Raw genomic sequence first — 17,002 nt, 5'->3', positions numbered from 1 at the left:
GTACATGTGAGAACCAGGAGGGAGGGGGTGGAGCCGGCAGGGGGAAAATGGGGGGCTCCCCTGCTGGACAGCTACTCCCACTGGAGAACGTGAGCTGGGATGGGGGCAGACCACACCAGACAGGGCTACAACACTTGCGGGCCTCATGTGCACTAGATCAGGGAAAAGCCAGGCTGGGCTGATTGCTCTTCCTGGTGCAAGCATAAATTAGAGTGGGTAAGGGTTGGTTGGGCTTTGCTGCAGCATCAGCTGGCAGAAGCTGGCAGTGGGGGCTAATTCTGTCAAGTTACACTGCAGAACCACCTGGAGAGTGCATAATCAGGGAGTGGAGTGGCCTAGAAGGGAAACTGGGCACCTCCTTCTTGGGTTACCACTCCCACCGCACAGCATGAAAACCAGGACAGGGGCAGGAGTGGCCAGACAGAAAGGCACCCACCAGTATGAGTAGGGACTGGACAGTGGAGCTGGTTGTGTTGAATCGGGCTTCAGTGCCCACCGACATGTATGAGAGCTGAATGGAATATGGGACAGACTGGACTAATCTGCTGCACATAATGGCAAGCATGGGAACCAGGGTAGGTGGCAGGCCTGGTGGGGCTATTGTAGGTCGCTCCAACTAGGCTACAGTTCCCACTGGTTTATGTGAGGGCCGAGTATGGAGTGCATAGGATCAGGCTGAACTACAACACCCATTGGTTCGCGTGGAAGACAGGGCTGGAAACCACAATTGCGTTGGTAACTGTAATTGCACTGGAAACAGCAATTGCAACCACCAGCTGATTGGGGCAATTGACTGTACTGTGTCCCATACTTGCAAGTACACACAAGAAGCTGGTCTGGGAACACCTCAGACAAAGTTTTTTAGGCATCCCCTCAATCGAACTGCCAGACTCAGATCCCTAACCATGAGAAGACAGAGGACAGACCAAATCAATCAACTACCCCAGCCATATGTTGGCAGTGAAAAACAGGGCAAATGAAGACTCTAATATGGACTATGTCAACCACTGGATTCTGCAGCAGTTTCTTCGTGTTTGGAATGGCGAAATTGGCAGCCTGTTGAACATTCAAAACCACTTGAGCAAGATCCTTGGAGCATGCTCCACATCAGGGACCTGGGATGGGTGGGAGGCTGGGTGGGGCTTCTCCATTTACCTTTCCCTGTGCCCTGATATAGGAAAAAAATGTGTGGAAATGATAGTCTTACCCACTTTCCTGTAGCCCTTGAAGCTTTGTGCCCTAATTAACTATGTAAAGATTGTAAAAAATAAAATTAAAAAAATGGAAAGATAAATAAATAAATAAACCTTAAAAAAAAAACCCCTTAGCACCCTAGTCACCACAGTGTAAGGTTCATCCCCTAAAAGAAAGAGATCAGTAAATTTAAGAGATTATTAGGAAAATAAAAGGAGACACACATTGCTGCATGTCCTTCACTGTGGATCCCGCATCAGTCTCCATGACGACCCACACCGACCCACCTGTATATGTCTCATCTTCATTTTTTTCTCTTTAGAAACTGGTGCTTGTTTTCCGTCAGCCTCACTCTGCGACTGCTTCAAAGACTGCAGATAACTTAAGACCACTCAGTGGTTGTTCCTACCCATTCAGTGGCCTGAGCGGTGGTGGCTGCAGACCAGTCTTCAGTGGCACGCTGGGTGTTCCATTCTTCAGTGGGAACCTGCTGGATGGGCATGTTTGGCACCTGCACCCCCTCAGACCAGTGTGCAACCTCGGGCTGGGTAGCTGTGAACTCAGGAGTGGGGGCAATCTATTCACCCCAGAAATCCTCCCTGGTCACAGCCTTTTCAAGCCACAACCTGCTCTTCTTTCCCAATCTCTTCAGGATCTTGGTAGAAGTAGATATCAGGCATGACCTCCCACAGGTGTTCACCAGAGAAGGTGCCACACATGCGCAGAAACTCCTGGGCCAGCATCTACCATATCAAATCCATGGAGTGGGCTCCTTTGTTGTTGCAGGGGACGGCAACGTCCACTTAGCTCAGAGGAGAGTTCATGTTGCACAGAGCAATGGTGGGTAGGTTCATGTTTGATGCCTCCGTGAAGGGCTGGTGGTCAGCCCAGGATCTGTCACCATCAAGAGTGGTGACTCCCTGAAGGCAGCCTGGATCTGGTTAGTGAAGGTGCCAGGAGTAAAGCAGCCAGTGATGGGAGTAGCTCCAGTGGCAGCAGTAAACTTAAGCACAACCCTCTGGCCAGTGTTTGGGAGAATACCATGCTGGCGACTGCAGGGTTTCTGATGGCCATGATGGCCCCGCTGCCAGCAGGAGCTTCTCCCAGGTCCTCTTGAGATGGATTATGTAGGTGCCATCGCTTTTCCTTTTTTAGATGTACTGCTCCATCTGGAAATCAAGGTTGGTGCCTCCCAGGTAGGTTCCTGCAGCCAGGAATTTGAGGACCTCCTCCTCCTTCATCTGCAGGATGTCAGGGGCTCTGGACATTGTGACAGCTTCCCTGTAAAGGTATGCTGGGAATCAAAGACAATGCCGTATAGACCCTCCGCTGGGAGCACGAAAAGTTCATCTCCATTTTAAAGGTGTCCAAGCTGCTAGGTGTCAAAGGGAGGCCCAAGCAGAAGCTTCCTGAGCCCTTGGACAGGCTCTCTGGTGGCCTCTGACCTGCTTTTCTTTCATCACAATCTCTGCCCTTGGCCTGCTTGGTGGCCTCCCCTGAGCTAGCTGCCAAGCCTCTTCAGCAACTCAGATTCTCTTCCTCTGTCTGCTGGTCCTTACACCCTCGCTGTCTGATGACGGAATCCCAACACCTGCTTACCCTGACAGCACTTCAAACCCAAATGGAGTTACCTGAAGTTCTTCTGAGACTCCAGCTCTTCCTCCACGGGGTTTAGGTGGCTCTGAAACCAGGATTGCCTTTCTAGGCCACTGGGCCTCAGATCTGACAGCCCTGCCCAGAGGAGACTGTCCATCACATCCAAGAGGGGACACCTAGAACCATGGCCTGCTTGCCACAGATGCTTCTTGGGAAATACAAATCCTACTCGTTTTATCATGTGATTTTCCTTCTCCTCCTTGTTTTCATCGTGACCTTCTTGGGCCATACTCTCTTGACTCCAAGAGGTCAGAGTGTGGACAACCTGCTAGCCAGGGCAAGCCTGGCTGTTAAAGAAATGGACCACTTGGAAGTGGTGAGTACATCCAGGCTGATCTATCTGCAGCCAAAGCTGCTGCTGTCGGCTAAGGAGGATGTCCTGGTTCAGACCCCTTGGCTTGCCCCCATTGTGTGGGAAGACACTTTCAACATTGACATACTTAGTGAGCATTTCAGGCTCCAGAACGTCACCGTTGGGTTGGCCCTGTTTGCTATGCAGAAATCCATGGTCTTTCTCAAGCTGTTCCTAGAAACTGCTGAGAAAAACTTCCTGGTGGGGCACATGGTGAAGTACTACATCTTCACTGACCAGCCCAGTCAGGTTCCGGCTACCCAGCTCCTAACGGGCAGGCAGATGGTTGTCCTGGAAGTTGACGCCCCCAAGCAGGCCACTTCCAGACACGGCATGGAGACCATCAGCTATTACTCCTCTTGGCGTTTCCTCAAGGAGGTGGATTACCTGGTGTGCGCGGATGTGGACCTCAAGTTTCTGGACCACGTGGGAGTGGAGATCTTGTCCTCCTTGTTCAGCACCATCCATCCTGGCTTCTTTGGGCGCAGTCGGAAAACCTTTGCCTATGAGCGGCGGCCTCAGTCACAAGCCTACATTTCCTACTGGGAGGGGGACTTCTATTACACGAGGGCTTTATTTGGGGGTTTGGTGTTGGAAGTTTACAGACTTGCCACGGCCTGTCACGAGGCCATGGTGAGTGACAAAGCCCGACACATTGAGGCTGCGGAGCAGGAGGAGAGCTACTTAAACAAGTACCTGCTTTATCACAAGCCCACCAAAGTTCTCTCCCCGGAATATATGTGGGACGAAAAGCTGATGAATTTTCCCGCCCTCTTGAAGAATATGAGGGATAACGACCATTGGATTATTCGAAGGATCACTAAGCAACCCAGACGTGGTGATGGAAGCCTCCAGGAAAGCTCGGATAGTTTCAACAGCCAGGTAGCCTCTGTCTTCCTCCCGCGTGCTGTCCTAGAACCGCTGGGGCAGCTCTGCTGCCTTTGTCCTGTCTGATGGAGAAAAGTTGCTGAGGCCAAGTACACACCTCATCCTTACCCCCATTCCTAACTTCGTTAGCCGTAGCATCCCCCCTTCCAGTCACACACATGCACACAGTCACACAGATGCACAAAACATGTGAGTCTGTGTACACATTTAGATAGGCTTAATTCCTGGGCTTGGGCACAAGTTCTACGAGTTGCCATGACCTTGAACTTCCTGGGACAGCCCTTCGGCATGCATGACAGTGGTGGGCTCATCCTGTGGGCTCTGGGATGGAGGAGCATTCATAGACCCTGGGGCCTTTCCCAGGTGTGACAGGCTCCGACTATAGGCAGTCTGTTCTTCCATGTCAGTGGTGAGCAGTCAGTGGTACACAAGCAGGGTCCAGGAGAGCATCTTTTCCCCAGTTGAAGGCAAATTAAAAATACGTTGCGGGGGCCTCGGGGGAGTCGGCTGGGCAGCTGTGGCTGCAGCACAGGCCCTGCAGGCCAGCTTGTCCTCTGCGTCTGTGGCTACAGGGTTCAGGTGGCTCTCAGGGCTGGCTCATCAAGCTTTTCAGCACCCTTCCCCCCCGTTCTGCCGGGAGCCCTCTCTGGCTCTAGGGCTCAGCTGCAAAGCAACAAGGGTGATGTTTGTGTTGTTTCCAATTTGTATTGGTATTTTTCTTAATTGGAAGAGAGGGAAGGGTGGAGGAAAGAAGGAAGAGAGATCCTATTCTTCCATCTTTCTATCCACTGGCTCATTCACCAAACACCCACAGCACCAAGGTGGCTACAGGCTGAAGCTGGAAGCTGGCAACCTGTGGCCTCCCATGCGGGTGGCAGGGACCAAATTACTTGATCCATCTGCCTTAGTAGGAAGCTGGAGTCAGGAAGAAGAGCCAGGTACTGAACCCAGGTACCTGGTATGGGGCGTGGTCATCTTTACAGCTAGGTCTAATGTCTGTTCCCTATGTTGTGTGTGCTCTCTCTCTTTCTCTCATATTTACATATTTATTTGGAATTCCCAGTTGGAGAGAGAGATCTTTCACCCAATCTCACTCCCTAGATGGCTGCAAGGCTATAAATGCCAGGCCAAAGTCATGAGTCAGTAGCTTTATATAGATCTCCCATGTGGGGAACAGGGAACCAAACATGTGGGCCATTTTCCATTGACTTTGTCCATTAGCAGGGAGCTGGATCAGAAATGAAGCAGCTGGGACATGAACTGGCATCCATCTGGATGCTTTTGGTGTTGTGGTTGGCTTTGTCCTTATGCTGTGCCTACTGCTTGGAGTTGATTTCTTGTTTTTTTTTTTTTTTTTTTTTTGTAAGATTTATTTAATTTATTTTTTGTTAATTTTTGTTTTAATTCTTGAATTTTATTATACAATTCTGTATAGTCTGATTTTCCACCCTGATTTTTCCCATATTGTCACAAATGTACAACAGTACATTTCTTCATAAGGAGTTATAATTGTATCAGCCTGCTATTTAAGTGTGCTGGTACAGACAATGTCAGGCAGTCCATCATTCCATTGTCTAGATATGCCCAACACTTTCATTGGGAGTCCATCTTTTGTTTGGAAGTAGGGATGCTTATTGCATTGTGTCTTCACATCTGGATATGGTAGTCTCCATTACTCCATCACTATACATTCCAATTTGCATGATGATTTCCTTATTTTTAAAAAATTTTGTTTATTTTTATTGGAAAGGCAGAAATACAGAAAGAGAAGGAGGGACAGAGAGGAAGAACTTCCGTCCGATGGTTCACTCCCCAAGCGGTTGCAGTGACTGGAGCTAAACCAATCCGAAGCCAGGAGCTAGGAGCCTCTTCCGAGTCTCTCACACAGGTGCAGCGTCCCAAAGCTTTGGACTGTCCTCAACTGCTTTCCCAGGCCACAAGCAGGGAGCTGGATGGGAAGCAGGGCCACTGGGATTAGAACCGGTGCCCATATGGGAAACCCGGTGTGCAAGGAGCCTGAGCATCTTTTCATGTCTTTTAGCCATTTGAATCTGTTCTTTTTAAAAAGAATGTCTGTTCATTTCCATTGCCTCCCCCCCCCCCCCTTTTTCTTACTGTCCTTGGGTTTCTGAAGCTTTTTGTAAATCCTGGATATTAGTCCCCTATCACTTGTATAGTGTGCAAAACTTTTCTCCCCTTCTGTTGGTTACTTCTTCACTTTGTTACTTGTTTCCTTTGCTGTACAGAAGCTTTTTAGTTTGCTGTAGTTCCATTTGTTCATCTTGGCTTTGACTGCCTGTGCCTTTGGCGTCTTTTTAAAGAAGTATTCCCCATTCCTATTTCTTGGAGAGTGCTTATTATATTTTCCTTTAATAGTTTGATGGTTTCTGGGTGCAGATTTAGGTCCTTGATCTATTTAGAGTTGATTTTTGTATAATGTGACAGGTACAAGTTTTGCTTCTTAATTCTGCAAGCTGCTATCCAGTTGTCCCAACAGCATTTGTTGAATAGACCAGGCTTTTCTCCTGGATTGTTTTCAGTTTTCTTGTCAAAAATTGGTTGTCTATAATGTGTGGACTACCTTTGTTTCTGTTCAGTTCTATTGAGCTTCTTCTCTGTTTCTGCACCAGTACAAGACTGTCTTGATTACCACTACTCTGTAGTATGTCTTGAGATCTGGATGTAATTACTCCACCTTGATTTTTATTCTTCAGGATAGCTTTGGCTAGTCGTGGTCTTTTGTGATTCCAGATGAACTTTTGTATCATCTTTTCTATTTCTGAGAAGAATGCTGTTGGGATTTTGATTGGAACGCATTGAGCCTGTATATTACTTTTGGTAATATGGACATTTTGATGATGTTGATCCTGCCAATCCAGGAACATGGCAAGTTTCTCCATTTTTCAAGATCTTCTTTTTCCTTTTTACATGTTAATTCCGAAGTATTTAAGATTTCTCTCTGCTATTTTTTTCAGTTCTTTTTTTCTTTTTTTTTTTGTATCTGAGGTCAGGGGAGAAACAAAGGGAGAAGCCGCACCCAGCCTCCCGCCCATCCCAGGTCCCCGATGTGGGGCATGCTCTGAGGGTTCTGCTCAAGCAGTTTTGATAGTTCAACAGTTCTGAATTGCTACCAATCTCGCATTTCCAAGCACGATGAAATCTCTTCAGAATCCAGTGGCTGACATAGGCTCTTCATGGTTGGGGTTCCTTTTTTTTTAAAGATTTATTTTTATTACAAAGTCAGATATACAGAGAGGAGGAGAGACAGAGAGGAAGATCTTCCGTCCGATGATTCACTCCCCAAGTGAACCGCAATGGGCCGGTGTGCGCCGATCCGGTGCCAGGAGCCAGGAACCTCTTCCGGGTCTCCCACGCGGGTGCAGGGTCCCAATGCATTGGGCCATCCTCTACTGCTTTCCCAGGCCACAAGCAGGGAGCTGGATGGGAAGTGGAGCTGCCGGGATTAGAACTGGCGCCCATATGGGATCCCGGCGCGTTCAAGACGAGGACTTTAGCTGCTAGGCCACGCCGCCAGGCCCGGTTGGGGTTCTGAGATCAGCAGTTCAGTTGGAGGAATCCCTAAAGAAACTTCATCTAAGGTGTTCCCAGACTTGATTCTTGTGTGTGCTTGCAAGTACAGAGTCCGGCGCAGTCCGTCGCCCCAATCAGGTTATGCACATGCTGGTGGTTGCAATTGCTGGGTCAATTCTGTTTCCAGCCCTGTCTTCCATGCGAACCAATGGGTGTGTTGTAGTTCAGCCCGATCCTATGCACTCCATACTCGGCCCTCTCGCAAACCAGTGGGAACTGTAGCCTAGTTGGAGCGACCTACAATAGCCCCACCAGGCCTGCCACCTACCCTGGTTCCCATTGAAGCCCAATTCAACACAACAAGCTCCACTGTCCAGTCCCTACTCATACTGGTGGGTGCCTTTCTGTCTGGCCACTCCTGCCCCTGTCCTGGTTTTCATGCTCTGCGGTGGGAGTGGTAACCCAAGAAGGAGGTGCCCAGTTTCCCTTCTAGGCCACTCCACTCCCTGATTATGCACTCTCCAGGTGGTTCTGTAGTGTAACTTGACAGAATTAGCCCCCACTGCCAGCTTCTGCCAGCTGATGCTGCAGCAAAGCCCAACCAACCCTTACCCACTCTAATTTATGCTTGCACCAGGAAGAGCAATCAGCCCAGCCTGGCTTTTCCCTGATCTAGTGCACATGAGGCCCGCAAGTGTTGTAGCCCTGTCTGGTGTGGTCTGCCCCCATCCCAGCTCACGTTCTCCAGTGGGAGTAGCTGTCCAGCAGGGGAGCCCCCCATTTTCCCCCTGCTGGCTCCACCCCCTCCCTCCTGGTTCTCACATGTACTGTTGGATGCTGTGGCCACACCCTGTACAGGTAACCTCACGTTGGCATTCCATAATGTGCACTGGTTTTTGTCGCGACCAAACCTGGCTAGACCCACACTCTGTTCTGGTGCTCGGATTCACCAGCAGGTTGGTGTGAACTGGTTCAGCCTGGTCAGCCCCCGACCCGTGCCAAATGTATGCCAGTTGGTATCATTACCTAGCCTGGTCTGGGCTGTTCCCTATCATGGTTCTTGCGCTCACCTGCAGGGACTGTGTCCTGCAGAGGAGTTTCCCAGGCTCATCCAACAGAAACCCTTCCTATGCCAAATCTTGCGCATACCAGGGGGTCCATGAGCCAGTTTTACTCTGTTCACCTCCTGTCCTAGAAGGAGTAGTGGCCTTTCCTGACTGGCCTTCAACCCAATCTGATTCTTACTGTTGGATGTTTGAGCCCAGCCACATCTCATCCATACCCACATACATCTCACACATGACTCTTTAGGGGTGCTGGCATCTAGCCCGGCCACGTGAGCCCATCCCCAGTCCACACTTCTGCCAAGGGAGATTACAGCCATATCCAGACCAGAATGCAGCCCCCAGTCCAGCCCCCGTATTCACCAAAGGGAACCCCAATCCAGCCAGGGTGTACTTTTATAGCTTCCCAACTGGGCCTGTTCTCAGTCATAGATTGCGCACATGCCAGTGGTTACTCTGACCCAGTTGGCTTAGCCTATCACCTGTTTCAGCCTTGCCTTTGATTCTGTGGCCTAGTATCCCTGCCTTTGGCAGACCAGTTGGTGTAAGAGCCTAGCTCGGCATGACCTGTGATCCATCCTGATTTCTGTTGTACCTTGTGAGTTAAGGTTTGCTCAGCCCTGCCCAGTCTGCCCCCTTCCAGTTGTAGCTCAGCCCACCCCACATCCTGTTTTAGGATGCACAGGTAGGTGCTGCCTTGACTTGCCTAGACTGTTGTGGGTTCCTTTACCCATAAGTGATGGCAGGTTCCATGGGCACACCTAGCTCAGCCCATCACCACCCCAGCTGGTGAGCTAACCAGCGGGACTTGTATTTCCACATGGTTTGGCCCACACTTCCCCCACAGAATCTACCCCTGGACCTGGTTCTCTCACATGCTGGTTAGTGTCTTGACCCTGCCAAGTGTGATCCTTCCCCTGTTCCACCACTCATTCAGGTACTGGTTCCTAGCCCTGCCAGACAGGCCCCCAGCCATAGCTTTCGTGTGGATTGGTGTGTGGCAGTCGGTGATGCTCTATGCTAAGAGCCCATATCAGGATTCCCGTGTGGGCTGGTGAATCAATCTGGCTCAAATAGATCTTATAGACTCTCCCCTCCAAACCACCAGTTCTCAGTCTGCATGTTTGCCAGCACGTTCTGTGACCCTGTTGCTAGTAATCACCCAGGATTCATCCCTCACCTACACTCACATCAGCCTTATCCATGGGTGTCCCTAGGCAACAGTTACATAACGTAAAATCCACAGAGCTCGCCACCGGGCAGCCAGCAGGCAAACCTGGCACCAAATAGGTGCACCGGCCTCCCAAAGCCTAGGACTTGGTCACCACTTGACAGCAGTGACTTTGGTCTGAGTCCCCAGCATTTGGTCTGGCTTGGCTGGGTCACCCCCTGCAGCAGCCAGCTGCAGGAGGCTCCCTTTGCCCCAGCCCCACGACTGAACACACCCCTCTCCGCTATTTTAATTGGGAGTGTACTTAAAATTTTTTTCTCATCCATGGAATTATTTGTGTATACTAGTGCCATTGATTTGTGTTCATTAATTTTGTATCCTGCAACCCTGCCAAAGTCTCTTATGAGTTCCAGTAGTGTCTTGACTGAGGTTTTTGGTTTTCTTATGTATAGAATCATGTCAATTGCAAATAGAGACAATTTCAGTTCCTCTTTTCCAATTTGGATTCCTTTAATTCTTTTTTCTTGTCTAATAGCTCTGGCAAGGACTTCTAATACTATATTGAAGGGTAGTGGTGACAGTGAATATCCCTGTCTAGTTGCAGATTCTAATGGAAAGGCTTCCAGTCTTTCCCCATTTAGAATGATGTTGACATTGGGTTTTTTGTAAATTGTCTTGATTATGTTGTAGAATGTTCCTTCTAGGCCTATCTTGCTTAAGGTTTTCAGCATGAAGTGGTGTTGGATTTTATCAAATGCCTTCTCTGCACCTATTGAGGTGATCATATGGTTTTTATTTTTCATTTTATTGATATGATGTGTCACATTTATTGATTTGGGAAAGTTGAAGCATCCCTGCATGCCTGGGATGAATCCTACCTGGTCCGGGTGAATGATCTGCCTGATGTGTTGTTGGATCCTGTTGGCTAGTATTGTGTTGAGGATCTTTGCACCTTTGTTCATTAAGGATATTGGTCTGTAGTTCTCTTTTTATGTTGTTTCTCTATCTGGATTTGGTATTAAGGTGATATTGGCTTCATAGAAAGAATTTGGAAGAATTGCCCCTTCTCTTTCTATTATTTGGAAAATCTCATGGACTATTGGGGTAATTTCCTCTTGAAACGTTTGTTAGACTTCAGCAGTGAAGCAATCTGGTCCTTGGTTGGGAGGGCTTTAATTACTGATTCAATCTCATTGCATGTTATAGGTCTATTTAGATTGTTAATTGCTTCTTGATTCAATTTTGGTGGATTGTATGTGTCAAAAAATCTGTCCCTTTCCTCTAGGTCTTCTGATTTGTTCGCATATAGTTGTAATAGTTTCTAATAATTCTGTGTATGTCTGAGGTCTGTTGCTATGTTTCCTTTCTCGTCTCTTTTGCTATTGATGCTTATCTTCTCCCTCCTTTTTTTTTTTTTTTTTTGATTAGTTGGGCTAGTGGGGAGTCTATTTTGTTGATTTTCTCAAAGAACTAGCTCTGTGATTCATGATCTTATGTACAGTTCTCATGGTCTCAGTTTGGTTTATTTCCTCCCTTGCTTTGATTATTTCTTTTTTCCTACTAATCTTGGGATTGCTTTGCTGTTGTTTTTCTAGTTCCTTCAACTGTAAGGTTAGCTGATTTACTTGATGCTTGTCTAGTTTCTTAACATAGTCATTAACTGAGATGAACTTTCCTCCTTTTTTTATAAAGATTTATTTATTTTTATTGGAAAGATATACAGAGAGGAGGAGAGACAGACAGGAAGAACTTCCATCTGATGATTCACTGAAGTGACCAGCAATGGCCGGTGCTGCACAGATCCGAAGCCAGGAGCCAGGAAACTCCTCCAGGTCTCCCATGTGGGTGCAGGGCCCAAGGCCTTGGTTCGTCCTCCACTGCTTTCCCAGGCCACAAGCAGGGAGCTGGATGGGAAGTGGGGTCGCCGGGATTAGAACCGGTACCCATATGGGATTCTGGGCGCATTCAAGGCAAGTACTTTAGCCACTAGGCCACCGTGCCATGCCCAATAAACTTTCTTAACATTTCCTTGACTGTGTCCCATAAGTTTTGATATGTTGTGTTGATGCCTTCACTTGTTTCAAGCAATTTTTAAATTTCCCCTTTGATTTCCTCTCTAATTTATTGCTCATTTAGTAACATGTCATTCAGGCTCCATGTATTTGCAAGTCTTCTTTGGTGTTTTGACTTCTTGGTCTCTAGCTTCACTCCATGATGGTCTGACAAGGTGCATGGTATAATTTCAATTTTTAAAAATTTGCTGAGGCTTGTTTTGTGGCCTATAAAATGGTCAATTTTGGAAAAGGTTCCATGTACTGATGAAAAAAAGTGTATTCTCTATCTGTAGGATGAAAGTTTTGGTAGATATCAACTAAGTCCATTTGCTCTAGAGTTTGGGTGAGTTCTGTTGTTTCTTTGCCGAGTTTTTTTTTTTTAACCTGTCCATTGCTGTTAATGGGGTATTAAAGTCACCAATTATGATTGTATTGGAGTCTATTTCTCCCTGTAAGTTCATTAATGTTTGTTTCATGTAGCTAGATGCCTTGGCATTTGGTGCATATGCATTTATTATAGTGATCTCTTCTTGCTGAATTAATTATTTCATTATTATTTGGTATCCTTCTTCATCTCTTTTAATATTTTTCACATCAACGTCTATTTCATGTGATATAAGAATGGCTACCCCGCATATTTTTGCTTGCCATTTGCTTGGAATATCTTTTTCCATCCTTTCACTTTCAGTTTCCTCTGATCATTGTTGGTGGGATATGTCTCCTTGTAAGCAACAGGTGGCTGGGTTTTATTTTTTGATCCAGTTCTCTAAGCTGTGGCATTTGATTGCTGAGTTTAATCCATTTACATTCAATGTTAATATGGATAGGTGGCAATTTGGTCCTTTCATCTTAGCAATGGGTTGTTCTTTGATTGAATCTTCTGTTAGCCTTTTACTGGGATGTTCTCCACATTTGTCTTTGGTTTTGGTAGCTACTATTTCTTTTCTCTTTCATGAGAATATCTTTGAGTATTATTTATAGGGCAGGTTTGGAGGAGACAAATTCTTGGAGTTTTTCTTTATTGTGGAAGAATTTTATTTCATTTTCAAAGACAAAGGAGAGCTGTGCAGGATTCTGGGCTGAATATTTTTCCCTTTTAGAGTTTGAAATATGTCACCCCATTCTCTCCTGGCTTGTAGTGTTTGCTCTGTGAGTTTGATTGGGTTCCTTTGTAGGTCACTTGATTTTTCTCACATGCAGATTTAAGGATTTTTTTTCTTATGTTCAACTGAGGAGAGCTTGATTATCATGTGTCATGGTGAAGTACATTTTGATCAACCCTGTTGAGAGTTCTGTGGCCTTCCTGTAATATTGTTTTCCAATTCTTTTTCCAGTCTAGGGAAGTTTTTATTTATTATTTCATTGAATAGACCTTTAACCCCAGTTTCTCTTTCTGCACCTTCTAGAACATAATTCTTATGTTGGGCCTTTTAATCATGTCTTTTAATTCTTGGATACTTTTTTAAGCTTGGCCTAGCTGTGCTTCCAGCTTTTTGTTTGTTTTCCCCTGGTGACAGGAAATATCTTCTAATTCTGATGTTCTTTCTTCTGCTTCATTCATTCAATTTTTTAGACTCTCCACTGTACTTTTAATTTGCTCCACTGAATTCTTAACTTCTTAAATGTCAGCTTTCATTTGATTCATTTCCTGTGTGACAAATTCTTTAAATTCTTTGAACTCCTGTATTATGTGCTTCTCATTGTTGGTCAGAAGCTAAGCTTTATAATGAGTTTTCTGAAATCTGTGTCCCCCATTTTTTCAATGTCTTCCTCAGTTAACTCTGAGGGTAGCAGAGGCTTTTGCTCCTTGGGGAGACTTTGGTAACATTCTTTTGTGCCATTGTCTCTTCTTTTAACTTTTGACATTGCAATCATATTTGGCAGACTTTTCTCTTTAGTGTAGATTTCTAAGATGTATTACTTACAGGTCTACAAGTCAGTTTTTATGTTCAATCAGTGTCCTGGGTTAGGAAGACACCAACCGTCCCAGATAACTGGTTTGTTGGTGGTGCTGATCTTGTCTAGACACACAAGATGGCGCCCGATGGGGCACTACCGGAGAGCCGGGGCTGTTGGCCTTCTGATTCGGGGACCACACAGATCCTGCAGGATGCTAAGCTGGTGTTGTCCTCCCTGTGGGATCAGCCCGGTGTGATTAGCTGGAAACGCGCCCACTCTGGTGTTTGAAATCCCACTCTGGCGTTTGACCCCTGTGCTGTGAGCTCCAACTCGCCACCAGTCTGCCCCGTGGAGTCTGCAGCTCCCTTTCCATTTGTTGCTGGGCCAAAGTATTTGGCAGGTTTGGTCAGTTCCAGTCTGCCTTCACCTCCTGAGCTCCCCATGCGAACCCAAGCTTCCACCTGGCTGCCGCAAGAGCTGATCTGTGGCTGCCACTGGATCCCTGGTTGTTGCTGGAGTCAGGATCACTGCTCACCAGTGGCTAGTGGGTTTTCTGTTCCCTGTAACACCACTCTGCCACTGTTCCCTCTTCCCTGTGTCTAGGGGTCTCCAGGTACCTCCCTATTGACTGCCTGACCCCTATCTTTTTCTGTAATCTGTTGTCTGTGCTTTACCCTAATTATTCTCCATCATCTCGAACATGTTTGTACTCTATGCCTGATTTATTTTATTTTTATTGGAAAGTCAAACATACAGAGAGAAGGAGAGATAGAGGAGATGATCTTTTGTCCATTGATTCACTCCTCAAGTGGCCGCAACAGACAGAACTGTGCCCATCTGAAGCCAGGAGCCGGGAGCCTCCTCTGGGTCTCCCATACAGATGCAGGATTCCAAGGCTTTGGGCCATCCTCAACTGCTTTCCCAGGCCACAAGCAGGGGACTGGATGGGAAGTTGGGCCACTGGAATTAGAACTGGTGCCCATATGGGATCCTGGCATGTGCAAGGCGAGGACTAGCTGCTCAGCTGGGGTGCTGGGTTCTTGTGTTGATTTTTAAACACTGCATTTCTGTGTGGTTTTGGTAGAGTGTCAGTCTCCCAGTGAAAATTCTTCATTTGCTGTGTAAAATGCCACTGCATCTGGAAGGAGCTGCCTTCACTATGTTTCCCTTGGGGCCATTTTCATTGTGAAAGAAAGTGGTTCTGTGCCTGTTTGCCATGTCGATGACACCAAAGTCAGATTCAAGTTTCCACAACAGGAAGTAGGAGGTGGGCCAACTTGCTCTTCTGTAGGGAATGGGAAGCCCCTCCACAGCATCAGGACCTCCCCCAGGAAGGCCCTGCATCCCTCTGTGTTTTCCTTCCTGAGACTTGAGGAGAATGCACACATTGCACACACACACACACACACACACACACACACACACACACACACACACACACACAAATGAGGCGGGGAGAGAGAGAGACAGCCCAAGTGATCTTTCAGTCTTTGGTTCACTTCCCGAGTGGTCACAGTAGCCAGCTCTGGCCAGACTTAAGTCAGGAGTTGCCAGGAGCTTCTTCCAGGTCTCCCACATGAGTGCAGGGTCCCAGGCACTTGGTTCATCCTTCACTGCGTTCTCAGGGGACTTTAGCAGGGTATTGAATTAATTAAATGGAGCTGTTGAAATTCAATTTGATACTCCATTAAGTGATGACAGAGTCACCAAAGTGGTGACTTAAGCCACTGTGCCACCACACCAGCCTCTGAAGCCCTCTTCTGATTGTCTCCCAGGGTACTGTCACCACCAGCAAGCAAGATGTGGTCAAAGGAACAAGTGTGCTAAATGCTACGGAGCTAAACCCAGTGTGAGGCTGGATCTCCCCCTGCCCATGTTCCCACTTGTGGTCTGACTTCTACCCTCTTCCTTTTCCACACCTGAAGCAGAAATCCACTCGACGGCCCCCGTTTCCGTCTTTAGCAAGCTGATTCTAATAAAAAATGATGGGACTGAGTTCCGTGTGCTGAGCGGGGAATGGTGAGGTCTGGCAGGCGATTGTGGGAGATGGAGGAGTGATGTATGTGGTTGTTCACAGTGTGGGAACTAGGGACGTGCAAAGCCGGGAGAGATGGAGACCCCTGGGTGGCTGGCTGTTGAATCATGGGCAAGCCATTTTACCTGAGGCTGCTTCCTCATCCATAACAGGAGATCTTCAACGGTTAAATAACGAATATGTCACTATATATATATCTCACAATATAAATAATATATTCATATATATCACAATATAAATAATAAATATATATGAATATGTCACTATATAATGAATATATCACCATATACATAAAATGAATACACACGTATGAGAGAGAAAGAGAGAGAGAGTCTGGGGGTTAAATACCTTGTCTGCAGCCACAAAAGCCTCCCCTCGGCTTTGGTTTTCACAGAGCCACAGGGCTCTTGCCCATTGGAAAGGCCTCTGCAGTGATTGGCAGGACATCTGGAATGATCTAGGTGGGCTCATCTCCAGCCCTGGCCTCTGCTGCCCCAGGGGGCCCCCCTGCTTCACAGCGGCTCTTTCCTGCTACTGCTGTGGGTCCTATGTTCCCCCATCGGCACCTTGCAGGCTACAAGATTAAGTGCATTATGGCATTGTAGGTATAGACAAAGGTAGAATGTCTAGTATCATTGTGAGGAGTGGCTTGAATATCAGTCATGGAGACTGAGACCATGCCATCTTGGACCCTGAGCCATTTCCTGCTTCTCTTTCCCATAGCTTGTGAAATTCACGTGAATTTCCCACCCCCAGTCTCCACCCACCTGCCTGTGGCTCAGATAATCTCAGTCACCTGGGGCTAGAACACACTTCCCCCTCACTCTTCCCTTCCTCTCTTACCTGGCTCTTCCCCATCCCTTCTCCATCTTGTCCCTTCCCCTGCCCTGGCAGCCCCCATCCTGCCACCATTGGTAGAGATGTGTCCCTTCCAGTTTTCTCCCCCTCCACACCTGCTCCCGTTCCTACCCTTGTTGGAATAAGAGGACCTCCTAATATCTCATTACATCTAATGTTTCGGCTTATGGTAAACTAATTGTGAAAAGAGAACTTGGCTGCTGGAATTAGCTGCGTGTAACAACGTAAGGACTGTAAGTGCGCTTAGAACCCAACAATAATGTCAAGTATCGTAACTCTTTCACGGGAGTTGTCCTTTTA

General features: G+C 47.2%; 1 protein-coding gene and 1 pseudogene across 1 annotated transcript; one reads left to right on the top strand and one right to left on the bottom strand.

Annotated features, from left to right (window-relative positions):
* Nucleotides 1–1,576: 1,576 nt before the first annotated feature.
* LOC105942354 (small ribosomal subunit protein uS2-like) lies at nucleotides 1,577–2,462 on the bottom strand (annotated as a pseudogene).
* Nucleotides 2,463–2,974: 512 nt separating this feature from the next.
* On the top strand, nucleotides 2,975–15,662 carry LOC101528504 (histo-blood group ABO system transferase-like). The gene is made up of 2 exons (XM_036492749.2): nucleotides 2,975–4,084; nucleotides 15,585–15,662. The coding sequence occupies exons 1-2, from the start codon at nucleotides 2,975–2,977 to the stop codon at nucleotides 15,660–15,662; spliced, it is 1,188 nt and encodes a 395-aa protein (XP_036348642.2).
* The last annotated feature ends 1,340 nt before the right edge of the window (nucleotides 15,663–17,002 follow it).

The sequence above is a fragment of the Ochotona princeps genome, chromosome 16 (genome assembly GCF_030435755.1).
Source record: "Ochotona princeps isolate mOchPri1 chromosome 16, mOchPri1.hap1, whole genome shotgun sequence".
Lineage (NCBI taxonomy): Eukaryota > Metazoa > Chordata > Mammalia > Lagomorpha > Ochotonidae > Ochotona > Ochotona princeps.
Note: the sequence above shows the minus strand (reverse complement) of the source record. Positions and strands in the feature narration are given on the sequence as shown.